Source organism: Panthera pardus, unplaced genomic scaffold, assembly GCF_024362965.1.
Source record: "Panthera pardus isolate Hobbes unplaced genomic scaffold, ASM2436296v1 HiC_scaffold_15, whole genome shotgun sequence".
Taxonomy (NCBI): Eukaryota; Metazoa; Chordata; class Mammalia; order Carnivora; family Felidae; genus Panthera; species Panthera pardus.
In genome coordinates this window covers 9,432,072-9,453,749 of record NW_026526710.1, presented here as the reverse complement: position 1 = coordinate 9,453,749, position 21,678 = coordinate 9,432,072, and the positions used below count along the sequence as shown (strand labels likewise).

At 48.9% G+C, this 21,678-nt stretch overlaps 1 protein-coding gene across 2 annotated transcripts; it reads left to right on the top strand.

Annotated features, from left to right (window-relative positions):
• The first annotated feature begins 443 nt into the window (after positions 1-443).
• Positions 444-21,678, top strand: WSB2 (WD repeat and SOCS box containing 2). Of its 2 annotated transcripts, XM_053902088.1 has the most exons (9): positions 444-668; positions 6,570-6,738; positions 13,595-13,839; positions 13,998-14,129; positions 17,428-17,528; positions 18,718-18,890; positions 19,640-19,750; positions 19,874-19,981; positions 20,659-21,678. In XM_053902088.1, exons 1-9 carry the CDS (start codon positions 656-658, stop codon positions 20,819-20,821), a joined length of 1,215 nt encoding a protein of 404 aa, XP_053758063.1. In that variant the 5' UTR covers positions 444-655; the 3' UTR covers positions 20,822-21,678. The 2 variants fall into 2 exon arrangements, with proteins under 2 accessions (XP_053758063.1, XP_019322870.1); XM_019467325.2 differs by lacking the exon at positions 444-668 and having other exon boundaries at positions 6,536-6,738.

Sequence of the window (21,678 nt, the reverse complement as noted above, 5' to 3'; positions counted from 1 at the left end):
CCACACCTCCTGTAACCCCTTCACTATCCCCCCGCCCTCCCCCCCCCATTGTCACCAGCCGCATTCCTTCCGCTCCCGGTTTCCCTTCCGCCCCATTCCTTCCCACTCCGTTCCTACCCCTCCCTCTCTTCTCTTCATCCCCGCTGCCCCCCGGTTTTAGCCTGCTCCGCTCACCTGCCCCCCCCCCCCCACCGCTTTCCCTCAACCCCGCCCCCCGGTTTGTATCCGGTCAGCGTTCACCTGCCCGGTCCCCCCTCCCCGCTTTCCCTCAGGCCCCGCCCCCCCCGTTTTGTCCTGTCTGCGCCCCACCCCGCTTTCCTCTCAGCCGCGTAACCCTCCCCTCTGTTTTATCTTGCACCCCGGTTTCCTTTAGGTCCCCCTTCGGTTTTATCTTGCCCCCACTCCACAGTTTTCCCCCAGGCCCCGCCTCCCGTCGCCCCGCCCCCCGCGCGTCCCCGCCCGCGGCCGCCGCCATGTGACGGGAAGCAGCTGATGGCCTCTCCGGGCGGCGGCGGCGGCGGCGGCGGCGGGCGCGGCGGCGGCGGGGCCGGGGCCAGGGCCGGGGCCGGGGCGGGCGGCGTGGGGGCGGTATGAGGGCCGGCGGCCCGGGGGGCTGAGGCGCCCGCCGCCTGCCGCGGGGCCGCACGCGTCCTCCATGGAGGCCGGAGGTGAGCGGGGTTGGGGTGCGCGGCTTCCCGCCGGGCGGGGCCGGGGCCGTTCTCCCCGGGGGCGGGCGGGGGCGCGGGCTCGGCCGTGGGAGGGGCGCGGCGGGGGGCGCGGGGCCTGGGCGGTCCGCGCGGGCAGGCGGCTGGGGGCGCGCCCGGCGCCCAGCTTTGTTTCACTTTCGCTGTCAGCGGCCGCCACCCGGTCTCCCGCCCGCCGCCGAAGCGACCCGAGGAGCACGGGCCGTTGCGTGCCGGGGATCCCCGTCCCCCAGGACAGTGGGGGGCTCCCGAGGCCCGACGCCTACGCCCAGGGAGAACGCGGGGGTTCGCCAGGCCCTGGGGGGGAGGGTGATACCCAGGGGGGTGGGTGCCCAGGTGCCAGGTGACGCAGGTCTGGATGGGAGTCCGCTCTGCCCCTTACGAGCAGTGTGCTCTTGGACGGACCGCATAACTCGAGTCTGTTTTGTATCTGCAAAATGGGATAATAATAGCACGTGCCCCAGCGGGTGGTTGGGAGCTTCCCAAACTTGCATAGTCATAAGAATGGGGTCTGGGGTCCCTATTAAAAAAAATCTATTGCGAGCCTCTCCCGGTGGAGACTGATTGGTAGAGGTGGGGTGGGGCTGGGGATGTTGATCCTTGCTGGCGTGTTTGATAGGGCAAGTGTAGGAAATACTGATGGGTGGGGTTCATGCTTCTACCCTTGTTAACAGCTGTCATCAGAAGACGGTGTGGAAGTCTGAGAATATCAGATACACTTGGAGAGTCAGTCCAAATGAACATGTAATCTCGGAGTGCTTGTTATGTGTGCTTGTTATGGCGAAGGCAAAACCTCCAGGTTATCCCTCCGTCTCCTCCCTTCCACCCACCTTGCCTTTAAACCCCACCTGTACAGAAATTTGGGGTGGGCTTGGGGTTTATTCTGGGAGTTCCAACTCTTGAATATATACCCCCGTGCTTAAAGGCAGTGTCTTTAGAGAAAATTCTCAGAAGGGGTCAAGGCCTAGGGTTCAGAATTTGTTCCAGAACCTCTTGGTATTCTTCCAGCGAAGTTCACGCGTCTTCTTGGTCTGGAGAATTCTGATTGTTGATGTTTGTGTTTCCCAGGCTTGTTTGATGGAGCCAGGGATTGTGGGTGGGTAGGTTCAAATCAGGGTATTCCCTGGGGTGGTGTAACTTTTTTTAATTTGGGAAATGACATTTCTTTGTTTGCCGCAGTCAGGCATTCAGTAAAAGGTGTAGAGGCAGCTCTCTCTGCCTTCCCATCCAGATAAGGGCTTTCTTTTCAGTGAGTGTGTTACCACTTTTTAAATGGCCCCTACTGTTTGTCTGAATCTTATGTGAATCTTTTTATAGCTTCCGCTGTTGTTTCCATTGACTCCTTATACTTAAAACTGAAAGCGATCTGTAGTTAGTCTCCCTTTTTAGCTGGAATCTGTTTCCAGTTCTGAGTTTTTCCTGATGATTGACGACTGTGTTTTGGGGTGTGGGCAGAGCTGTTGAGAGCTGCCAAGTTACTGTTAAAAAAAAAAAAAAAAAAAAAAAAAAAAGGCCAGAGAGTTTTATGTTCTTTTGAAACTGAATAAAGCCCATTGTAATGGGATTACAATGGACAACAGTAGATATCTTCAGAGCAGTGGTTAGAATTCACTTATTCTTTCGACAAATATTTATTGAGTATCTACTGTGTGCCAGGCATTCTCTAGGCCAGCACTGACCGATAGAAATATAATGCCACATCTGTAATTTAGAATGTTCTACCGGCTGCATGAAAAAAAAGTGAAACCAATTTTAAAATTGTATGTGTCAATCCAGCATATCTAAAATATATCATGTCAACATGATTGATTTATTTTAGGGTTTGTTTTTTTTTTTGGTACTAAGTTCAAAATCTGGTGTATGTTATATACTTAACAGCCCATCTTAATTCGGACTTGGCATATTTCAGATGGTCAGTGGTCAACTGTGGCTAGTAGTTACTGTATTGGACAGTACGGCTCAATAGCGAGCAGATAGGCAAGTTTGGGGTGTGGGTGGGGAAGAGAGAGGCAGTGAATACATGAAAACAAGTAAACAATCAAGAAAAGACGAGTGAGTGGTGCCCATAAAATTAAATGGGGTGAACGGAAAGAGACTGACCGATAGTAAGACCAGGAAGGTCTCAGAATGTGACATTGACACTGAGCCCCTGAATGGTAGGATGCAGCAGGCAAAGATCTGGGGCCTGCCAGGCTGTTTTCCAGGCCCAGGGAACAGCTAATGTCAAGATCGCAAGGCTGGACAAACCAGCAAGCTTCCCGCTGGCTGGAGTCCTAGCTTTCTTGTCTGTGCTCAGGTGAATCTCCTTGCACAGAAGCAGCCCATAATAAGTATCTTTCCATTCAGTCTGTTTGTCCAAGTACATCCCAATGATGGGATGTACAAAAACCCTGATCCGTGGGCCTTTTCACTAAGAAGGGCCACGGCAGGTGCAATCCCGGATGAGAGCTGGATCCTCTCGGCTCTGTTTTTTGTTTTTGTGGGGGTCTTTTTGTTTTGTTTTGCTTTTTAAGTTCTGCACTAATTGTGGCTTTTTCCCCCCAGCAGCCAAGTTTAGTTTGGGTTCAGACTCCCCTTCAGAATTTCTTTAACTCTAGAAACGAAGAGATAGGAGTCAGTGAGTTCTTTTCTTCTTTTGGCTCCTGGATTCCTGAGCCTGAAATAGCAGGAGATTAAATCTCCATATCACGGAAATAGAGTGTGAAATCTGGGTATGGCTCATGTTTAAGAAGCATTTCGTATGAAATGTTTGGCATAAGCGTCATAATACTTTAAGGGGCTTCATCTTGTTTATATTTAAAGAGGTATACCACATATATTTTTTTCAGCAAATACTGACTGACTGCCTGCTCTCTGCCAGGAACTCCGCTACGCACTGAAGAGAAACATACAAGGTCCCTTTTAGCATGGAGTTGGTGTCCTGGTTGAGGGGAGACAGATACTCCTCATCGTGGTGATTGTGCTATAAAGAACATGATGTTGAGGAGTTGTGAAGGAGATTGACTTGGGGCAGAGAAGAGCACTCTAAGGAGTTGTTATTTGAGCCAAGACTGAATGAAGAGAAGGGCCAGTCATGGAAGGGCATTCCAGGCGAAGAGACCAGCTGGTGCAAAGGCCCTGAGTTCGGAACTAATTGGGCACTGTGAAGGGGTGAGTGAAGGCTGGAGTCAGGGGCAGGGAGAGGAGAGTCATAAGCCCAGGTGGGGTTGAAGGCAAGGGGCCAGGTTATGTAGGACTTCAAGGGCACAGTAAGGAGTTTGAATTTTTAAGAGTGGCTGAAACTGATCACTCTAGGAAGTGAGGAGAATGGATGGCGGGGGCCAGAGTGGAAGCTAGGAGAGCAGTTGGAAGACTGCTCGGTGAGAGGTGATGTTGATGAAATGGTTTGCATAGATTAGAATAGTAGCCATGGAGATAGAGAAGTTAGGTTTGCCAAGTGTTTTGGAAACAGCCCTGATAAAACTAGTTAATGGATTTGGTTTGGGAAGGAAAGAAAAGGAGTCAAGGGGGACCCCTTTTTATGTTGTGCAAAGCCTCCACAGTGCAGGTTGTGGGAGAAGTGACCCAAGTGTGAATATTCTCAGGGTGGGATAGAGACGTTTCCGTCTAACAGGAAAGAATGTGCCTCCGCATCAGTCGATGACATCCAAGTTGCTCCCCCTTCGCTCTCCCGACATTTTCAGCGAGATAGTCCTTAGTTGTGGGGCTGTCTTGTGCACCGGAGGATGCTTGGCAGCCTCCGCGGCTTCTGTTCATTAGATACCGGTAGCACCACCCCCAATCACGACGGCCAAAATGTCTCCAGACAGCGCCACGTGTCCCCAGGGGGCAAAGTCCGTGGAGAACCACTGGATTACGGGAAGGGGGCATTGACAGAGATTAGGGCCAGGCCACCACAAGAAAATATCCAGGAATAACGAGAATGAAGACAACACCACAGGGGGTGGCTGGGTAACACTGAGAGACCGGTTTCGGATTTAAAATATAAAGTAACTTCTTACCGTGCAGATAGTCCCATCCAAAGGAATATGCTCCCGTAGACCAGTGCTTGTGTAGATGAAAAGATCTCACGTACAGATTTCTAGGAGGAATTACCTATACAAATAACAGTTTAGACAGACCCAATGTATTAAAACCTAGATTTATACATAGAACCTCAGGAAATGACTATTCTCTTTGCAAAGGAAACTTCTTAAATTTTCTTTAAATAGCAAAGCCACCAAAGGCTTGATAGGATTAAAATGCTATTTAAAGAGAGAATCTTCAGCAGCACATTTATTTTATAACACAAGATCATACCCACATCTATAATGCATATACCAGGAGATATTCTATGTATACAGACATGCATCTCTCTATGTATACATGTTTACCACCCGTTTCATTGAACACAAGATACCAAGGTTCATATGTATCACTGAGAAAAAATGCTGCCTATTTAGCTATAAAAATTCACCGTTTGTAGGATATATCCTGATTTCAGTGGTCATATATGTGAAAAGACCTATAAAGATGTCTCCTAAAATATATGAAATAGGGGCGGTTTAAATCAGTATCTATCTGGTAACAGGTATAAAAAGGGTCAAGGTCTTGAAACTAGTGAAGTGGAACATAGACATCAGGAAATGACCTCATTCGGAGTGGAAGCCAGTTTTTATATTAGTATATATCATAATCATAATTAGTAGTCAGAAAATCAATTCTGAATGCCTTTAGCTTACGAGCTTCCATTGAGAACCTTCCTCTGGAGTAGAGGCTTGAACTAGGAAATGCCCTTCAGGTGGAGGAAGAAACACCAGCGCAGCACGTGCTGTTCACAAGGCACTGTGCTGGGGCCCTGAGAGAAATGAAAATGAACTCCTTTTGGTGTTTGAACAAGGGCGCTTAAATCCTGGTGGCGGGTGGACCAGAAGGAAATTAGTAAACTATAGGAGAGAATGAAGTCAGCAGGGTGGGACTCACTTCCGCTTTAGTAGAGATCATAGAGATAGGGATGTGTGCTAGGGATTCTCAGAAGCTCAGGTGTGCATACCAGTGAGCTGTGTGGGGCCTGGCCAGGTGAGACTCGTGTGGCCAGAGGTCATGGAAAGGAGGCGGGGCCGGTGGTCTGGGGTTCAAGGCCCAGGCTCCACTGCTGTTCTGTGTACACAGGTGGGAGCCTGGAATGTGTTTGAGAGAAATGTCCTGATGTGATGTGTGTTTCAGCTTTAGCGGAGTTCCCTGGGGCGGGGAGGAAAATCAGGAGAGTCTTGTAAAAAAGATCTGGGCAAGATGGGATGAAGGTTTAAAACCAGAACAGACCGGAGATGGAAGTGGAAGGCCAGATCAAGAGGTCTGAGCGGCAGGAAGCTGGGCAAGCGCTGAACATTTTAGCCTCCGCGATGGGGAGGATGCCGGTGAATGAGAGGGAACCTTCTCGTGTTGGATATTCCTTCTTTCACCTGCTTCCCAGTGGCAGGTTCTTTTAAGGAGACTTTAAATACATTTGAAGGCCTGATCTGCACTGTCTAGCTAGCGTGGTCCAGCCTGGTCCGTCTCTCCTCTTTCTTCCTCTTCGAGCATTCATAGGAAAACGAGGCCTCCATTCACTGGGTTCACTGGCACAAAGGTTACTGTGAGTCACGGTTAACCAGCGGTGGCCAGTGCCAGAACTGAGTAACCGCACTGGAATGTGGCCTGTGGCTACTGCTATTGCCGCAGGTCATTTAAATGACAACTCCCTCCCGGAATCCAGAATATCACCCATTGCCTTGGGGAGACCGCGGCTTTCCTGGGTCTGAGTCAGCGGGGCGGTCCGGAGCCCGGCTCCCCACTTTCCCAGGGAAGTGAGGGTGTTTGTCTGAAGCATGCTGTCTCCCGTCTCAGAGGAACCGCTGCTGCTGGCTGAGCTCAAGCCCGGGCGTCCCCACCAGTTCGATTGGAAGTCGAGCTGCGAAACCTGGAGCGTGGCCTTCTCCCCAGATGGTTCGTGGTTCGCGTGGTCTCAAGGACACTGCATCGTCAAGCTGATCCCCTGGCCGCTGGAGGAGCACTTGTAAGTTCTGTCGTACCCAGACCCAGGGGAGCGAGGGAGTCCTCACGGTGGGGAACTTGAGAGTGCTTTCCCAGATTACTCCCTACCCTTTGTGGGTCTCCCTGCCCAGGAGCAGGAGAGAGGGAGTGGCTGAAAACCAGGAATTGATCATTGGGGTTTCTGGACCCCCTCACGTTTGGTATGTGTGAAAATCAATCTAGTGGAGGTGATGTTATCCGTACTGTCATTTTTTAACAGCTTTAGTGAGCTGTCATTTACCCCGCATACAATCTGCCCATCTAAAGAGTACAGTTCAGTGGCTTCCAGTAGATTGACGGAGTTGTGCAACCATCACCACTATCAATCTCAAAACCACTGTCCTTGCCCCAGAGAGAGAGAGAGAGCTCGCATCCCTTAGTTGTCGTCCTCCAGTCTCACTCTGTTCTCCAGCGCTGAGCGGCCGCTAATCCACTTTCTGTCTTTACCCGTTTGCTTCTCCTGGACATCTCACATAAATTGAATTGTATACCGTGTAGTCTTTTCTGACTGCTTTCTCGCATTTAGGATTTTGTTTTCAGTTATCCGTGTTACAGCACGTATTCCTACTTCCTTTCCTTTTATTGCCAGATAATACTCCATAATGTGGAGACGGCACGTTTTGTGTATAATCTGTCCATTGGTAGACACTTAGGTGGCTTTCCCTTTCTGGCTATTAGGAATGATGCTGCTGTGAACATTTATGTGTAGGTTTTGGCGTGGACGTATGCTTTCAGTGTTTCGCTGCATGAGAAACAGACTGTTGAGCAGGGGGCTGTAGCACTCTGCAGTCCCACCAGCAACGTGCTACTTCCCCATCCTCACCAACACTTGTTGTCTGTCTTTCTGATTGTGGCATAGCCGTCCTGGTGGGGCAGGAAGTGGCAACTCATTGTTTGGATTTGCATTTCCCGATGGCTTCTGACGCCAAGCACCTTTACTTATGCTTTTTTTTTTTTTTTTTTCCTTATGCTTCTTGATCCATCGCAAATCTTCTTTGGAGAAATGTCCATACACATTCTTTGCCCATTTTGCTTTGAGATGTTTATTTATTTTTGAGAGAGTGCAAGTCTGGGAGGGGCAGACAAAGGGGGACAGAGAATCTGAAGCGGGCTTTGTGCCGACAGCAGTGAGCCCGATGTGGGGCTTGAACTCATGACTCTGGGATCGTGACTTGAGCTGAAGTCTGTTGCTCAACCGAGTGAGCCACCCAGGTGCCCCTGCCCATTTTTAAATTGGGTGTTTGGTTTTTTTCTGATGTTAACTAGTTTCTTTCTGTGGGGTTGGACAGGTCCCAGCATCCGAATGCTGTGAGCGCCTGGTCAAAGGGCCCAGCGTCTGCATTTTCTCATTTGTGGCAGGGCAGTTCCATGTCTGCCTTTATTTATTCAGCCAGTATTGTTGGAAATCTTTTTTGGCCTCACACCGAGCCAGGGTCTGAGAATCCTGAAAGAAACCCAGCAAGGCCCCTGCCCTTGAGGGTCTCATTTGTTTCATATTAGGCGTTTCTTCACATCGCGCATTAGATTTAACGTTTAATGTTTCCTAAGTGGAGTCTGAAGCTGCTTGCCTTGATGACAGGCACCGCCGAAGAGAACTCGCTGAGACGGTCCTCTGCACGCTGCTGGGTTTGAGGGATGTCCATTTGGCTGTTTGGCAGGATGCATCAAGGACCTTGAAACTGTTCTCCGGCTACCGGGGATCTGGGATATGGGGTCATCTGTTTTTATTTACATACGCTGATTTTTGTCCCGGAGTTGGTTCTGTAGTAGTGACAAAACAGAAATCCCTTAAAATCCAGTGATGAGAGGATGGTGCAGGAACTTACGGCATTGCTATAGGGTATTTTTGCAGCCATGAGAGATTTTTTTGCTTTAATCATGATACTCAGTTTCTTCTGTGTAATCAGTTTCATGAGAATGCCAAAGCCATTCTTTTTTCTTATTGAGCTCCTACTGTAAATGTAAGAGACTCAACTGTATATCCAGTCCGGTACGAATTTAGTCAGAAAAAGAATTTTTTAAAAAAGCATAAAAATGGAAACTTTTTCCAAAAATCACTCCTATCCAAACATCTGCATTACCACAGGTAAATATATCCTTCTAGTATGAACTTAGGAAAACGGAAATTGGAGTATTAATCCTTTTTGTGTCTCTGTTCTTTAAATATAACGAGAGAAATGTTATTGTTTAGTATGTTAAATGAGAAGTTACTTGTTTTAGGGAAAAATCACACATTGTGAAGAATAGTAACTTAGGATAATGCTTAATAATATAAGGAAGGCTTACTGAAAAAAGTAAGCTATAAAACCATATATGTAATATGGTCCCAAATTTGTCTTTAAAAAATGTGGGGGTGCCTGGGTGGCTCAGTCGGTTAAGCGGCCAACTTCGGCTCAGGTCGTGATCTCGCAGTTTGTGAGTTTGAGCCCCGTGTCGGGCTCTGTGCTGACAGCTCAGAGCCGGAGCTTGCTTTGGATTCCGTGTCTCCCTCTCCCTCTCTCTGTCCCTCCCCCACTTAAACTCTGTCTTTCTCTGTCAAAAATGAATAAATGTTAAAGAAAAAAAATTTTTTTAATGTATGTACATACACGTAAATAAAAAAACTGATCTGAAATGTTTACTCTGGTTAGAGTGGTGTTAGGATTATGGGTAATTTTTATTTTATTTGTCTCCCTTCCAAATTTTTCCCATAGTTCTCTATTATTTTTATAATTTAAAATAATTGATATTCTTAAAGTCCTTTAAAAGGGGAACTCTGAGGTCTTTATATTCTTGTTTGGATTGTTACACATTAAAAAAAATTAATAGCACCTTTGGTATTGAGCAAATAATCGATACTAACCAGAGAATTGTATTTTAATAATTTTAGAAATAAAGTTTTTAGAAGCTTAAATTGCAGTGAAGTTAAATTCCCCCTATGACCCTCCCTTGCCGCTAGCCATCCCCTCCCTATGCATGCACCACCTCCAACCCCCCCCCCCCCCACCCCACCCCCCGATGTAACTCAAGGGAGTTGATTCAGTGGCAAACTCCAAAGTCCAGGGGATCTGTCGAGTAGTAGGCTTGGATACCCAAGACTTAAGTTCTAGTTCTGCCCCAGATTTTGTGACCCCATGATAGAGGTCTTAGTATCTCTTTCTAAATTTTTTTTAAACATTTTATTTATTATTTTTTTTTTAATTTTTTTTTTAACGTTTATTTATTTTTGAGACAGAGAGAGACAGAACATGAACGGGGGAGGGTCAGAGAGAGGGAGACACAGAATCTGAAACAGGCTCCAGGTTCTGAGCTGTCAGCACAGAGCCTGACGCGGGGCTCAAACTCACGGAACGCGAGATCATGACCTGAGCCGAAGTCGGCCGCTTAACTGACTGAGCCACCCAGGTACCCTAACATTTTATTTATTATTAAGAGACAGAGAGAGACAGAGCATGAGCATGGGAGAGGCAGAGAGAGGAGGAGACACAGAATCCAAAGCAGACTCCAGGCTCTGAGCTGTCAGCACAGAGCCTGACGTGGGGCTCAAACTCAGGAACTGTGAGATCATGACCTGGGCCAAAGTCGGTCGCGCAACCGACTAAGCCACCCAGGCACCCCGAGTGTCCAACTCTTAATTTCAGCTCAGGTCATGAGCCAAGGGTTGTAGGATATTGCCCCGTGTCGATCTCAGTGCTGACCATGGAGCCTGCTTAAGATTCCCTCCCTCTGGGGCGCCTGGGTGGCGCAGTCGGTTAAGCGTCCGACTTCAGCCAGGTCACGATCTCGCGGTCCGTGAGTTCAAGCCCCACGTCGGGCTCTGGGCTGATGGCTCGGAGCCTGGAGCCTGTTTCCGATTCTGTGTCTCCCTCTCTCTCTGCCCCTCCCCGTTCATGCTCTGTCTCTCTCTGTCCCAAAAATAAATAAAAAACGTTGAAAAAAAAAAATTAAAAAAAAAAAAAAAGATTCCCTCCCTCCCTCTGCCACTCACCCATGTGCACGTGCTCTCTTAAAAAAATTTTTTTTTGAATGATAAAGCTCTAAGCCAGGCCCAGTTTAGGACTTCTTAGCTCTGTTTCCTGTCTCCCCCATCCCTGAGGATACTTCCTCCTTGCTCCTGACTTTAGCGTCTGCCCATACCCAGGATTAAGCCCCCTTTTATTTACTCAGCAATTCATTCTTCTATCCTGGCCTTTTTCTCTTGTACCTCTCAAAATCTGACATATGCTGTATGTGTGCGTGTGTGTATGTATGTATGTATACATATATATGCGCACACACACATATATATACATACATACATGTGTATATATATAATTTTTTTTTCATTCTCTCTCAACTAAAATGTCAGGTCCTTGAGGGCATGGTTCCCTGCTGTACCACGGGACTCTAGAACAGGTCTGGCAGATGAATGGTCTCTCCCTGTCTTCAGCTCTCCTCCTCCATTCTTCTGAAACACAGGTCTGATTAGGTCCCGTAGCTGCTTACACAATTCCAGTGGGTCCTCACGGTAGTGGGATGAGAGTCGAACAACGCGGCCAGGCACTGACAGGGATGCACAGGAGGGTGCTTGCTCTCCACTGTGCGGCCCCCCGCCCTCAGTGTGCACCGATCACACCTCTCAACACCACTGTGTTCCTTCCTGTTCTCCACAGAAGACCCTGTCCCAAGCTCCTTTACGTGGAAAATCTATCCTCATTCTTTTTTTAATGTAAAAAAAATTTTTTTAACGTTTTATTATTGAGAGACAGAGAGAGACAGAGCATGAGCATGGGAGAGGCAGAGAGAGGAGGAGACACAGAATCTGAAGCAAGCTCCAGGCTCCGAGCTGCCAGCACAAAGCCTGAGGTGGGGCTCGAACACACAAACTGCGAGATCATGACCTGAGCCAAGTCGGACGCTTAACCAACTGAGCCATCCAGGCGCCCCAGTATCTCTTTCTAGAGAAAGTACATTAAAAAAAAAAAGAGAGAAAGTAAATTTATGATACTTAAATGAATTAATCTGCAGCTATGCCTTGGGGCGCCTGGGTGGCTCAGTCAGTTAAGTGTCCGACTTCGGCTCAGGTCATGATCTCATGGTCCTGAGTTTGAGCCCTGGATCCCGCTTTGGATTCTATGTCTCCCTCTCTCTCTGACCCTCTCCTGTTCACACTCTGTTTTCCTCTCTCTCAAAAAATAAACATTTTTTTAAAAATGTGCAGATATGCCTTAATTCCTTTGGAATAAAATAGCTACTACAGATTATTCCTTAATTCAAAGGCAAAAGTTAGGATTCTATAAAAAAATAAAACAAATGGAACTTCGGTGGTTCCCGGGTGTCCTATAAAGCTTTCCCTGCGTCTTGCCTTTTCTATGCTTCTTCCCTGGATGGCAGACTCAGGCCCCTGTGCCTGGGCCAGACAGGTCTACAAAGCGTGTGGGTTGAGCAGGGTCAGTCGAAAAGACATTATCATATTCAGATGTTTGTCAGGACGACAGGTTTTCAAACTGCATTGGCCATTGAGACCTGGGGTCAGCAGACTTTTACTGTGAAGGTGCAGATGTTAAATATTTTTGGCTTTGGGGGCCATACGGTCCGTCGAGACTACTCAGCTCTGCCGTTAACAGCGGAAGGCAGCCATTGATGGTATGTGAAGGAATGAATGTGGTGGTTTCCGATAAAACTTCGTCTCTGAAAACAGATTGCTGGCCTGGGCATAGTTTGCCAACCTCTGATTTCAGCTAATAGAGTTTTAGAGCTGGAGGAGCCTATGTTTGCCTCAATTCCATCCCCTCCCTTCTAATTTTACAGGTGAGCTTAGTGAAAATTTTGTAATAGATTTCAGCCATACACTTGGCAAAAATATGATTTACTTACAGCTTTGGGGGAACAAATCTAATACATAAAGACGTCCTGTTATGTACACGCTGAGTATGGGATTTTTCATGGAATGGAGTTCCAGCTTCCTCATCTCCATTTCCCCCAGTTTGGTATGCCCGGAGTATGGTCAGGGCCACCCAGAAAGGTAGGACTTAACACTTGCACTGGTAAAGTATACTGCAGATGGGAAACTTTGATGTTGGGGGCTGAACCCCCGGGGCTGTCCAACTTCTCAAGCCCGTGAGGTGGTGTCTACTGGGGGGAATGGTGGGCGGGGCCTGCGTCTTCTGTGACTCATCTGGGCCTGTGTTTTACCGTCAAGTAGAAGGTAAAAGCGGGGGGTCCGGCCACGGGATCTTTGAGGTCAGTGCACTTCTGCACAATTCGGTGGGCTCTTTCTCTCCTTGATCACCTCACTGGTCGGTTCCTGTGCTGGACATACCGTCAGAGAGGTAAGCGAAAGAGCCTCACTGATTGGTTGGAACACAAAGCGAGTGAAGGTGGAAATCAGCGTGTACCAAGCAAACTGTGTTGGCCGGAAGAGGGTTTATTTTCCCGCTCCTTGGGGCTTTCTAAGCTCGAGATAAAGGGGCTCATCAGGCAGGGGAGTAGCAGATGGGTATTTCAAGTTCTAAGATCTGTCCTAGTTCCAAAGCTACGGCATGCCTTCTTCCTCATGGGAAACACTGAGTGCATCTTTCCTTCCGTGCACCAAACCCGAGAGAACTTTCTGAGGAAGCGTATGGCTCCCTGGGGCTTCTGTGATCTAGTTATCCCACAAGGCGGGTCACCCCGTTGCAGGGCTATCACAAATGGGTTGAACCAAGGCTCATGAAGTCTCTGTTACATGGATTCTAAAAAGAAATGAAAAGTCATGCCAGAATTCACGGAAGGCCAATTTGTTTCTAGAACTTTAATGTCTCAGATACCCTAAAATGAGAAGTTGGTTGGTTGCCTTGGTGACAATTTTAGACTCATGAAGGGATCTCTGCTTCCTCCAGCATCCCTAAAGGGTTTGAAGCCAAAAGCCGGAGCAGCAAAAATGACACAAAAGGGCGAGGCAGCCCAAAGGAGAAGACTCTGGACTGTGGGCAGATTGTCTGGGGTTTGGCCTTCAGCCCGTGGCCTTCTCCACCCAGCAGGAAGCTCTGGGCACGCCACCATCCCCAGGTGCCAGACATCTCTTGCCTGATCCTCGCTACAGGACTCAATGATGGGCAGATCAAGATTTGGGAGGTGCAGACAGGTAGGTCATTTCTGCCCGCGACAGGGTCTGGGTGTGCATGTTCTCATCAGGGATCACGGGGGCCGCCAGGCCCCCAGCCGGCTGAGGGGTGTGGCTGTGACCAGCAGACCGGGTGCCTCCTCCTTCCCACTGACCGACTGCTCCTGCTCCCACGCCAGGGCTCCTGCTTTTGAATCTTTCCGGCCACCAAGATGTTGTGAGAGATCTAAGCTTCACGCCCAGCGGCAGTTTGATTTTGGTGTCAGCATCTCGGGATAAGACTCTTCGCATCTGGGACCTGAACAGACATGGTATGGAGGTGATGGCACCACCGAGCGGCTCCACAGATAACCATATTTGCCCCTTTCTCCACGTGACCCATGTCACCTTTATCTAGAACAGTGTTTCGCAACCAGTTTTCCTAAGGGGTCTTTTAAGACATTTTTTCCTAACCTTCCTCATCCCCATGAGATACTAGTATTGAGAATATACCATTTACTTAGGCACTGAGTGCGTATCTGTGCACATAAAAAAAGTAAGACTCCACCCCTATTGAAAATACATGATAGAGCATAGGTTTTCTCAACCACGGCATCGTTGACATTTTGGGCACAGTAATTCTTTCGTTTTTGTTTTTTTTTTAATGTTTATTTTTGAGAGAGAGAGAGAGAGAGAGAGAGAGCGCACAAGCAGGAGAGGGGCAGAGAGGAAGAGAGAGAGGGAGACACAGAATCCAAAGCAGGCTGCAGGCTCCAGGCTCTGAGCGGTCAGCACAGAGCCTGACTTAGGGCTCGAACCCATGAACTGCGAGATCGGGACCTGAGCCTAAGTTGGACGCTTAACTGACTTAGCCACCCAGGCGCCCCTGTGCATGATAATTCTTTGTTCCAGGCCGTCCCGTGCGTTCTGGGAGTTGAGCAGCACCCCTGACCCCTGCCCATTAGATACCAGGTGCACCTTTTCTTGTTCTGACAACCAAAATGTGTCCAGACACCACGCCCTGTCCATGTGAAGGGCAGAGTCTCCCCAGGTTAGGAACCACAGATCTAGAAGTCCTCCGTGTGGGATACTTCCTGTCAGAAATCATGTTTCTCTGTGAAGCGGAATCTTTGCCTAGAAGAAATCTCTTAGACTTGAGAGGGTCAACTTTCGTGGAATTTTGCTGTGAGCAGAACCGCATACAGGGGTGGCCAGCAAAGAATTCCATACATCTCCAGTATTGAGCTTTAACTGGAAAGGTGACATAGGGAAGGGGAATTTATCTCCAGGCCACTTCTTCCCCACGTGGGCAGGGAGTCAGGGGCTGGAGGGAGGAAATGGCGACGTGGACAGTTGATGAAGAGGGCGTTCATCCCTGATAACGCAGAGGGACCGGTATTCCTGCCTCAGCCGTGACGGGGCCAGCTCCCCACAACCATGAGCTACTCCTGCCCTCTTAGAAACAAGCCTGCTGGGGGCGCCTCGGTGGCTCAGTCTGTTGAGCGTCCGACTTCAGCTCAGGTCATGATCTCGCGGTCTGTGAGTTCGAGCCCCGCGGAGCTTGTTTCAGATTCTGTGTCTCCCTCTCTCTTTGCCCCTCCCCTGCTCATGCTCTGTCTCTCTCTCTCTGTCAAAAATAAATAAAAACATTAAAGAAAAGAAACGAGCCCACTGACTTGTCAAACAGCCAAGGAGGTGCTTGTGGTGTCCTTATCCAGGGGCATCTGGTCACCAAGAGAACTCTGGCAGTTTCTGCCCTTGGCTGTGGCACGTGAAGTCATAAGATAGGTCTGCTGCCTGGGAAGGCTTCTTCCTCCAAGGTGGCGCCATTTTTAATGCATCCTGAGGCAGCTTGTTGCCACCATGTAAGGAAGGTTCTTGAAGCGACTTGAAAGTCTTTCGGTGGTTAGGTGCTCCTGGGTGGCTTTGTGGGTTGAGCATCCGACTTCGGTTCAGGTCATGATCTCGCGGTTTGTGAGTTCGAGCCCCGCCTCGGGCTCTGTGCTCAGAGCCTGGAGCCTGCTTCGGATTATGTGTCTCCGTCTCTTTCTCTGCCCCTCCCCTGCTCACATTCTGTCTCTCTCTCTCTCAAAAATAAAAAAATTAGAAAAAAAATTTCTTTTAAATAATAAAACCTTTCAGTGGTTGGGAAGGCAGGACTAGCTGAAGGGGACTGGGAGCAGGCCAGTGCACTAGGGCATTCCCAGGAGGGGAGGGGATGAAGTCGTGTTCCCAGGTCCTGGGCCTGGCCCTACCCTTCTGCCTGAATTTGTTCAACACTCACAGCCACCCTGGGGATAGGTGCTGCTCTGATAGGATAGCTGAAGAAACCATGACTTACCTAAAAAAAAAAAATTATATGGACCCACATACATATATGTAAACTCTTCAATGCATGACTCTCTGTGTTCATGTAAACTTTTTCCCCCCTTTTTCCCCTTTCAAACCCGAGTTCGTCTTGGTACCTCCTCCTACCCCGTCTCTTTCCCCATCTCATCCTCCCCTCCCATTGCATCCTTCCCTGTATTCCCCCGGCAACCTCCTGGCCCATGCTCGCAGCCTTCCGCATTCCCCTGTATACTTACTTGCATATTCCTGCTTGGAATCAGGGGTCAGTTATGGATTTGGGAGTCATCGTTCCACAAAAAGATTCATGTTATTCGCATATTTTCTGCAAATAGTACTCCATGGAAATTCTAATTTTTTTTCTTAATGTTTATTTGTCTTTGAGAGAGAAACAGAGCGTGAGCAGGGGAGGGGTAGAGGGAGAGGGACACACAGAATCCGAAGCAGGCTTCAGGCCCTGAGCTGCCAGCACGGAGCCCGACATGGGGCTCGAATTCATGAACCGCAAGATCATGTGACCTGAGCCGAAGTCAGACGCTCAGACGCTCAACTGACTGAGCCACCCAGGCGCCCCTTCCGTGGAAATTCTAGGTCCCTAATGCCATCTGAATTAACGGGGTAGATGTATTCCATATATTTACCCATTCTCTTATGCTTATGGATGGACATTTTAGTTTTTCCCCAAAACAGAACTGGAGAGGTTATGTAAGTGGCCCTTATGTGCTGAGGAAACCGTGGAGTCAGGGTTCAGACCCAAGTTCGCCTGACAGCAGAGCACGTGGCCCTCATTACTCTGCACCGTTGCTCATCCAGACACTCTGGGGAGGGTGAGAGAGCAGGAGAGGGGGAAGCCATTACAGAGTGTAAATGACAGAAGTACAGATAAGACAGTGTCAAATTTGGGAGGATGCTTCAAAGTTCTAGAGGTGGTTGAGGGACCTAAAAAGAATGTTCTCTCATGTCAAAGGGATCTGTCAGATCTGATCTATGTATAGCCTTTCCCCCATTGATCTGGTGGGTTTTGGTGAAACAGAAAGTAGTGATTTCCTCGGGGATCAGAATATCGTATGAATCGTATGAATCGAACAAATGACGACATTTCGTATGTCATGCGTTGAATGACAAATCCTGTCTTCTTCCTCTGCGTGAAAAAAGTGGGCCTCCGGGCTCAGCTGACAGAGAACCAGATGGGTGTACTGGGCAGGTGGGTGACCACCAGCTCTCCGGTCTTCTGACTTTGTGGTTTCGGGAACTGGCTCACCATTCGCTCCTTTTCTGTGCCAGGTAAACAGATCCAGGTGTTATCGGGCCACCTGCAGTGGGTTTACTGCTGCTCTGTGTCCCCGGACTGCAGCATGCTGTGCTCTGCAGCTGGAGAAAAGTCGGTAAGTCTCAAACGTTGGGTACCATTTTCCCTGCCGCCTGAGTTCTGCGAGACCTGGAGGTCTGAATGGGCCTCGCGTGAGAGGGAAAGTAGGCCCAGTGCCTCAAGATTCATGTGCACACCACCCCCGACAGAAGGCGCGCTTGTGGGCCGTGACCTCCTCTTGCACACCTCCCTTCTGATACGCACTTTGACACAAACCAGAAGAGAGGAGATGTTGGAAGTGGGTGGTTGCTCTCACCACTGGATGAGGGCTGTCTGCCTTCACAAAATGGTAAAGGTGTGCTTTTTAAATTTCTTCCCCCTCCCCAGAGTCTTAAGAATTTAAAAGTTGCAGCCCATGTATGGGTCTAACTTCCTTTGAACCATTTAACTTGAATCTACAGAATTGGGAATGCCATTTCAAATCAGAATGGACAGTTACGTGTGGAACTTTGTCCTGAAATCCTGTCCGTTATTTCAGAAAGTATTAGAAACCCAAGAACAGTTAGGGAACGGTTTATTTGAAGTTTAGATCTGTATTGAGCTATTTGCTATGATCAACCAAAGGTTAAGAGTTCACTATATGGTACAGCCCAGGTGGTTGGTTAATCATTCGTTTGGGGTTTGGAACTACGTGAAACCGAGTTTTCTTAAAGGGAAGAGAATAAAATCCCGTTTTTAACGATTAAAGGTTTAAAGTGATGAACTGTGTCAGACGTACGCACGATCGTGGGGCAGATTTCCACCATTCTGTGAACTCGTGGTGTAAAATGGCTCGACAGGGTACGATCGCTTTGTTGGGAGCCCTGGTGTTCACCTCGGACCCTGCTGTTTGGTTTTAAGTGAAAGGACGAGATAATTCTTGGCTTAGGTCTGCATTAGCATATACTGTGATCTTGCAGACAGGGTTCAGAAGCAGAACTCACAGAACATTTAGCTGGTGGTCTTCCTGAGCTTGGCTGGGTTTATTCTCCCTTACAGTAAGCTCCTCGAACGTGTACGTTGGTTGAGTGCCTCCAGAATTCAGACCTGTTTCTTTACTTAGACCTTTATGATGCGTTCTGGAAGAGCTGTACAAAGCGGGAGTGGAGAGCTTGGCTTCACCTGGCCACGGGGCCTGACGTGGGCATCGCTGTGTCGCCCGCTCACCGTTCACATTCTAAGCAGTTTGCTGCCACCCCTGACCAGGCACCTGTTCCTTTCCACAGGTCTTTCTGTGGAGCATGCGGTCCTACACGTTAATCCGGAAGCTAGAGGGCCACCAAAGCAGTGTTGTCTCTTGTGACTTCTCACCTGACTCCGCCTTGCTCGTCACGGCTTCTTACGATACCAACGTGATCATGTGGGACCCCTATACTGGCGAGAGGCTGAGGTCACTCCAGTAAGGACGGACTCCCTGCTTAGGACTTTCTGGGGGGGGGGGGGGTGTGACTGATGAGAAAGCTGCCTTGGGTTAGGCACGTCCCTCGCAGAGTCCAGGGCATGGGAGGGGACAGTCTGGGTAAAAGGCACAGTGGGCTCGGTGTTTCCCAGGCGTTGGCTTGCAGGGGCACCTCGCCGTCAGTTACATTCTCAAATTAGACCCGAGGGCTTCAGGGCTCCTGATACAGGAGGCGGTGTGTACTCTGGAGTCAGCGTTAACGAAACCTCAAAATGACTCTTTCTTTCCATTTACTAATAACTGTAGGAGCAAATTCAGAACAGTCTTCTTACTGAAACTGGTATTTCCAAAATGAATTTTCATGTTCTCACAAACTTGGTCTTTTTCTCTTTGTCTCTGTTGTTTTCTGAAGCAAATAATAGGCAGTCCTATAATTATCATGTATCTTAACCTAAAAAAGGCTTTCAGTTTGTACTGTGGTATTAAAGTGAGGGCTGACCTACTTTGCATAAGGAAATCAGCGCAGGGAGCGCGACTAACCCTTCAGCCCCTTCCACGAGACACCTGGAGCCTTAGGAAAGGCGCTTTTTCCCCCCAGTCTGCTTATCCTGAGGTTTTCCAGATGGGGTACGAGACGGGTCTTGAGCCTTTCCTAGTCGCACCATTTTGGCCTCCTGCCTGGGAAAGAAGATGAAGGGTGGAGAGTGGCCCATCACTCCAGGCCTGTCATCCTGTTCCTTTCTCCTCAGCCACACCCAGCTTGACCCCCCCATGGACGACAGCGATGTCCACATTAGCTCCCTGAGGTCCGTGTGCTTCTCTCCCGAAGGCTTGTACCTCGCCACGGTGGCGGATGACAGGTAACGAAGAGACACCTCTGTACGGGGCCTCGGAGCAAGTCCCCGCAAGTAATTGTAGCATTACCCTCTGGCCTGGCCTCAGGTCTGCTGATGCGCAAACGTGTCTTTTCTCTCTCCGTCCAGACTCCTCAGGATCTGGGCCCTGGAACTGAAAACTCCAATCGCATTTGCTCCTATGACCAATGGTCTTTGCTGCACATTTTTTCCACATGGTGGAGTTATTGCCACAGGGTATGTATCTGATAGCTGAACAGATGGGTAGCAGTTTCTGCTGAGTGTACTATGCAGCTTTTTAAGGGAAGAAAGCCTCTAGAATTTTCTTGCCTACGGTGAAGCCTTTAAAGAAATCCAAGGGGACACAAAATTCTAATATTCTATCCTGCCAATACAGGTTATCATTTACTCTTAATGTTCAATCTAAATGTAATTAAAGAGCTGTGATTCATGCCACTTAATGGGCCAAGTTCACAAGGAAGCAGAAATTGAGACGATGCAGAAATTTATATGGGAAACCATTTAGGGCAGAGACCACCTTACAGGGAACGTCCATAATTCAGGAGGTGGCGCTCTTCCCTCCGTTACATTTGAACTCACGGTGTGATCCAGAAGGGCTGTGCTCCCAGATAGCCCTTTGGTAGCCCCCCTTTGGTAGCAAAGGTACCCCTTTGGTAGCCCACCTTTGGTACCAAAGGTGTCTTGAGTTCCTCTCATCCTCCCCGCAGCCTTAATTATTCAGCATTACAGCCTTCACATCGATTCCAACCATCAGGGTTGCACTTAAGCGTTGCAGTTCACTCTCTGGGTGTCTCCTGCCGATGCAAGTCAGAGGAGGAACGTGAATACCCGTCACAGTGAAAACATGTATTTCTGAGGTCGGCCTTAAAGCGTCCGTCTCTGTTTTGTTTCAGGACAAGAGATGGCCACGTCCAGTTCTGGACAGCTCCGAGGGTCCTGTCCTCACTGAAGCACTTATGCCGGAAAGCCCTTCGAAGTTTCCTAACCACCTACCAAGTGCTAGCACTGCCGATCCCCAAGAAAATGAAAGAGTTCCTCACATACAGGACTTTTTAAGCCACGCCCCATAGTCTTATACTTGTTTTCTTGGTAGCAGGATAAACCTCCCTGGCAGGGGAGCGGCTGGAACCAGGGGCCAGTCGTCAGGTCTTGGCTCCGAAGATCATTTCTTTTTGGGACTGTGAACAGAATGTAGCGAAACCAGATACCAGTGGACTAGTCACCAGGGATTTTCTCCGTGACATGGGGAGGTCAGTCACAGAGGGGGACTCCGGCTCCGCGACAGCTGAGCCTTCCCTTAAATCCTGAGTCCGCTTACAGACGGCAGTGCCCAACACCTTTTAAAGTCATGGTTTTGATTCAAGCGCAGTTACTCATGTCGATTCGGTAAGAAGGGTCAGCAGGCCTCAGGAGCCTCTGTGTCGGGGCGGAGTTGGGTCCCTCGACTGGCAAGCGTGGCTTCTGCCCCGTACTTAAGCGTTGTCGTGTTTCACACACAGTGGTGACACTGTTCTGAAGTTCTCTCCTGCTGTGTCAGAGTGGCTTTGATATTGGCAGGTGCCGTCCTTCCTCTGGCTCCCCTCTGACCGGCAGGACAAAGTTTTCACGGAGCCGTGTGCCGTGAGGTATTGACTAGATTGCAGCTGACTCAGAGGCCGTGCTCCCGACTGATACACTATAAATGGCTTTTTTTTTTTTTTTTTTTATAAACAGTGGTGTGCATGTGCAGGCGATGACAGATGTGTATGTCCGGTCCCACACAGATGTCCCCCTAAACTGCATGACTGTTCAGATGGCCACCGCGTTGCAGGTGTTTGCCATTTGTAGCATATTTATTTGTATTTTCTCAGCAGATGTTAAGGTACAACTGTGTTTCCCTCCACGGTATCTAAAAACCATAGTTGTTAAGCCGA

What these genes read in the sequence shown, in the direction of transcription:
- WSB2 (XM_019467325.2), top strand. Translation starts at nt 6,551, where the DNA reads ATGCTGTCTCCCGTCTCAGAGGAACCGCTGCTGCTGGCTGAGCTCAAG. An exon ending in CTGCAGCTGGAGAAAAGTCG is followed by an intron (nt 17,529 to 18,717) that starts GTAAGTCTCAAA and finishes TCCTTTCCACAG; the next exon opens with GTCTTTCTGTGGAGCATGCG. An exon ending in GGTGGAGTTATTGCCACAGG is followed by an intron (nt 19,982 to 20,658) that starts GTATGTATCTGA and finishes GTTTTGTTTCAG; the next exon opens with GACAAGAGATGGCCACGTCC.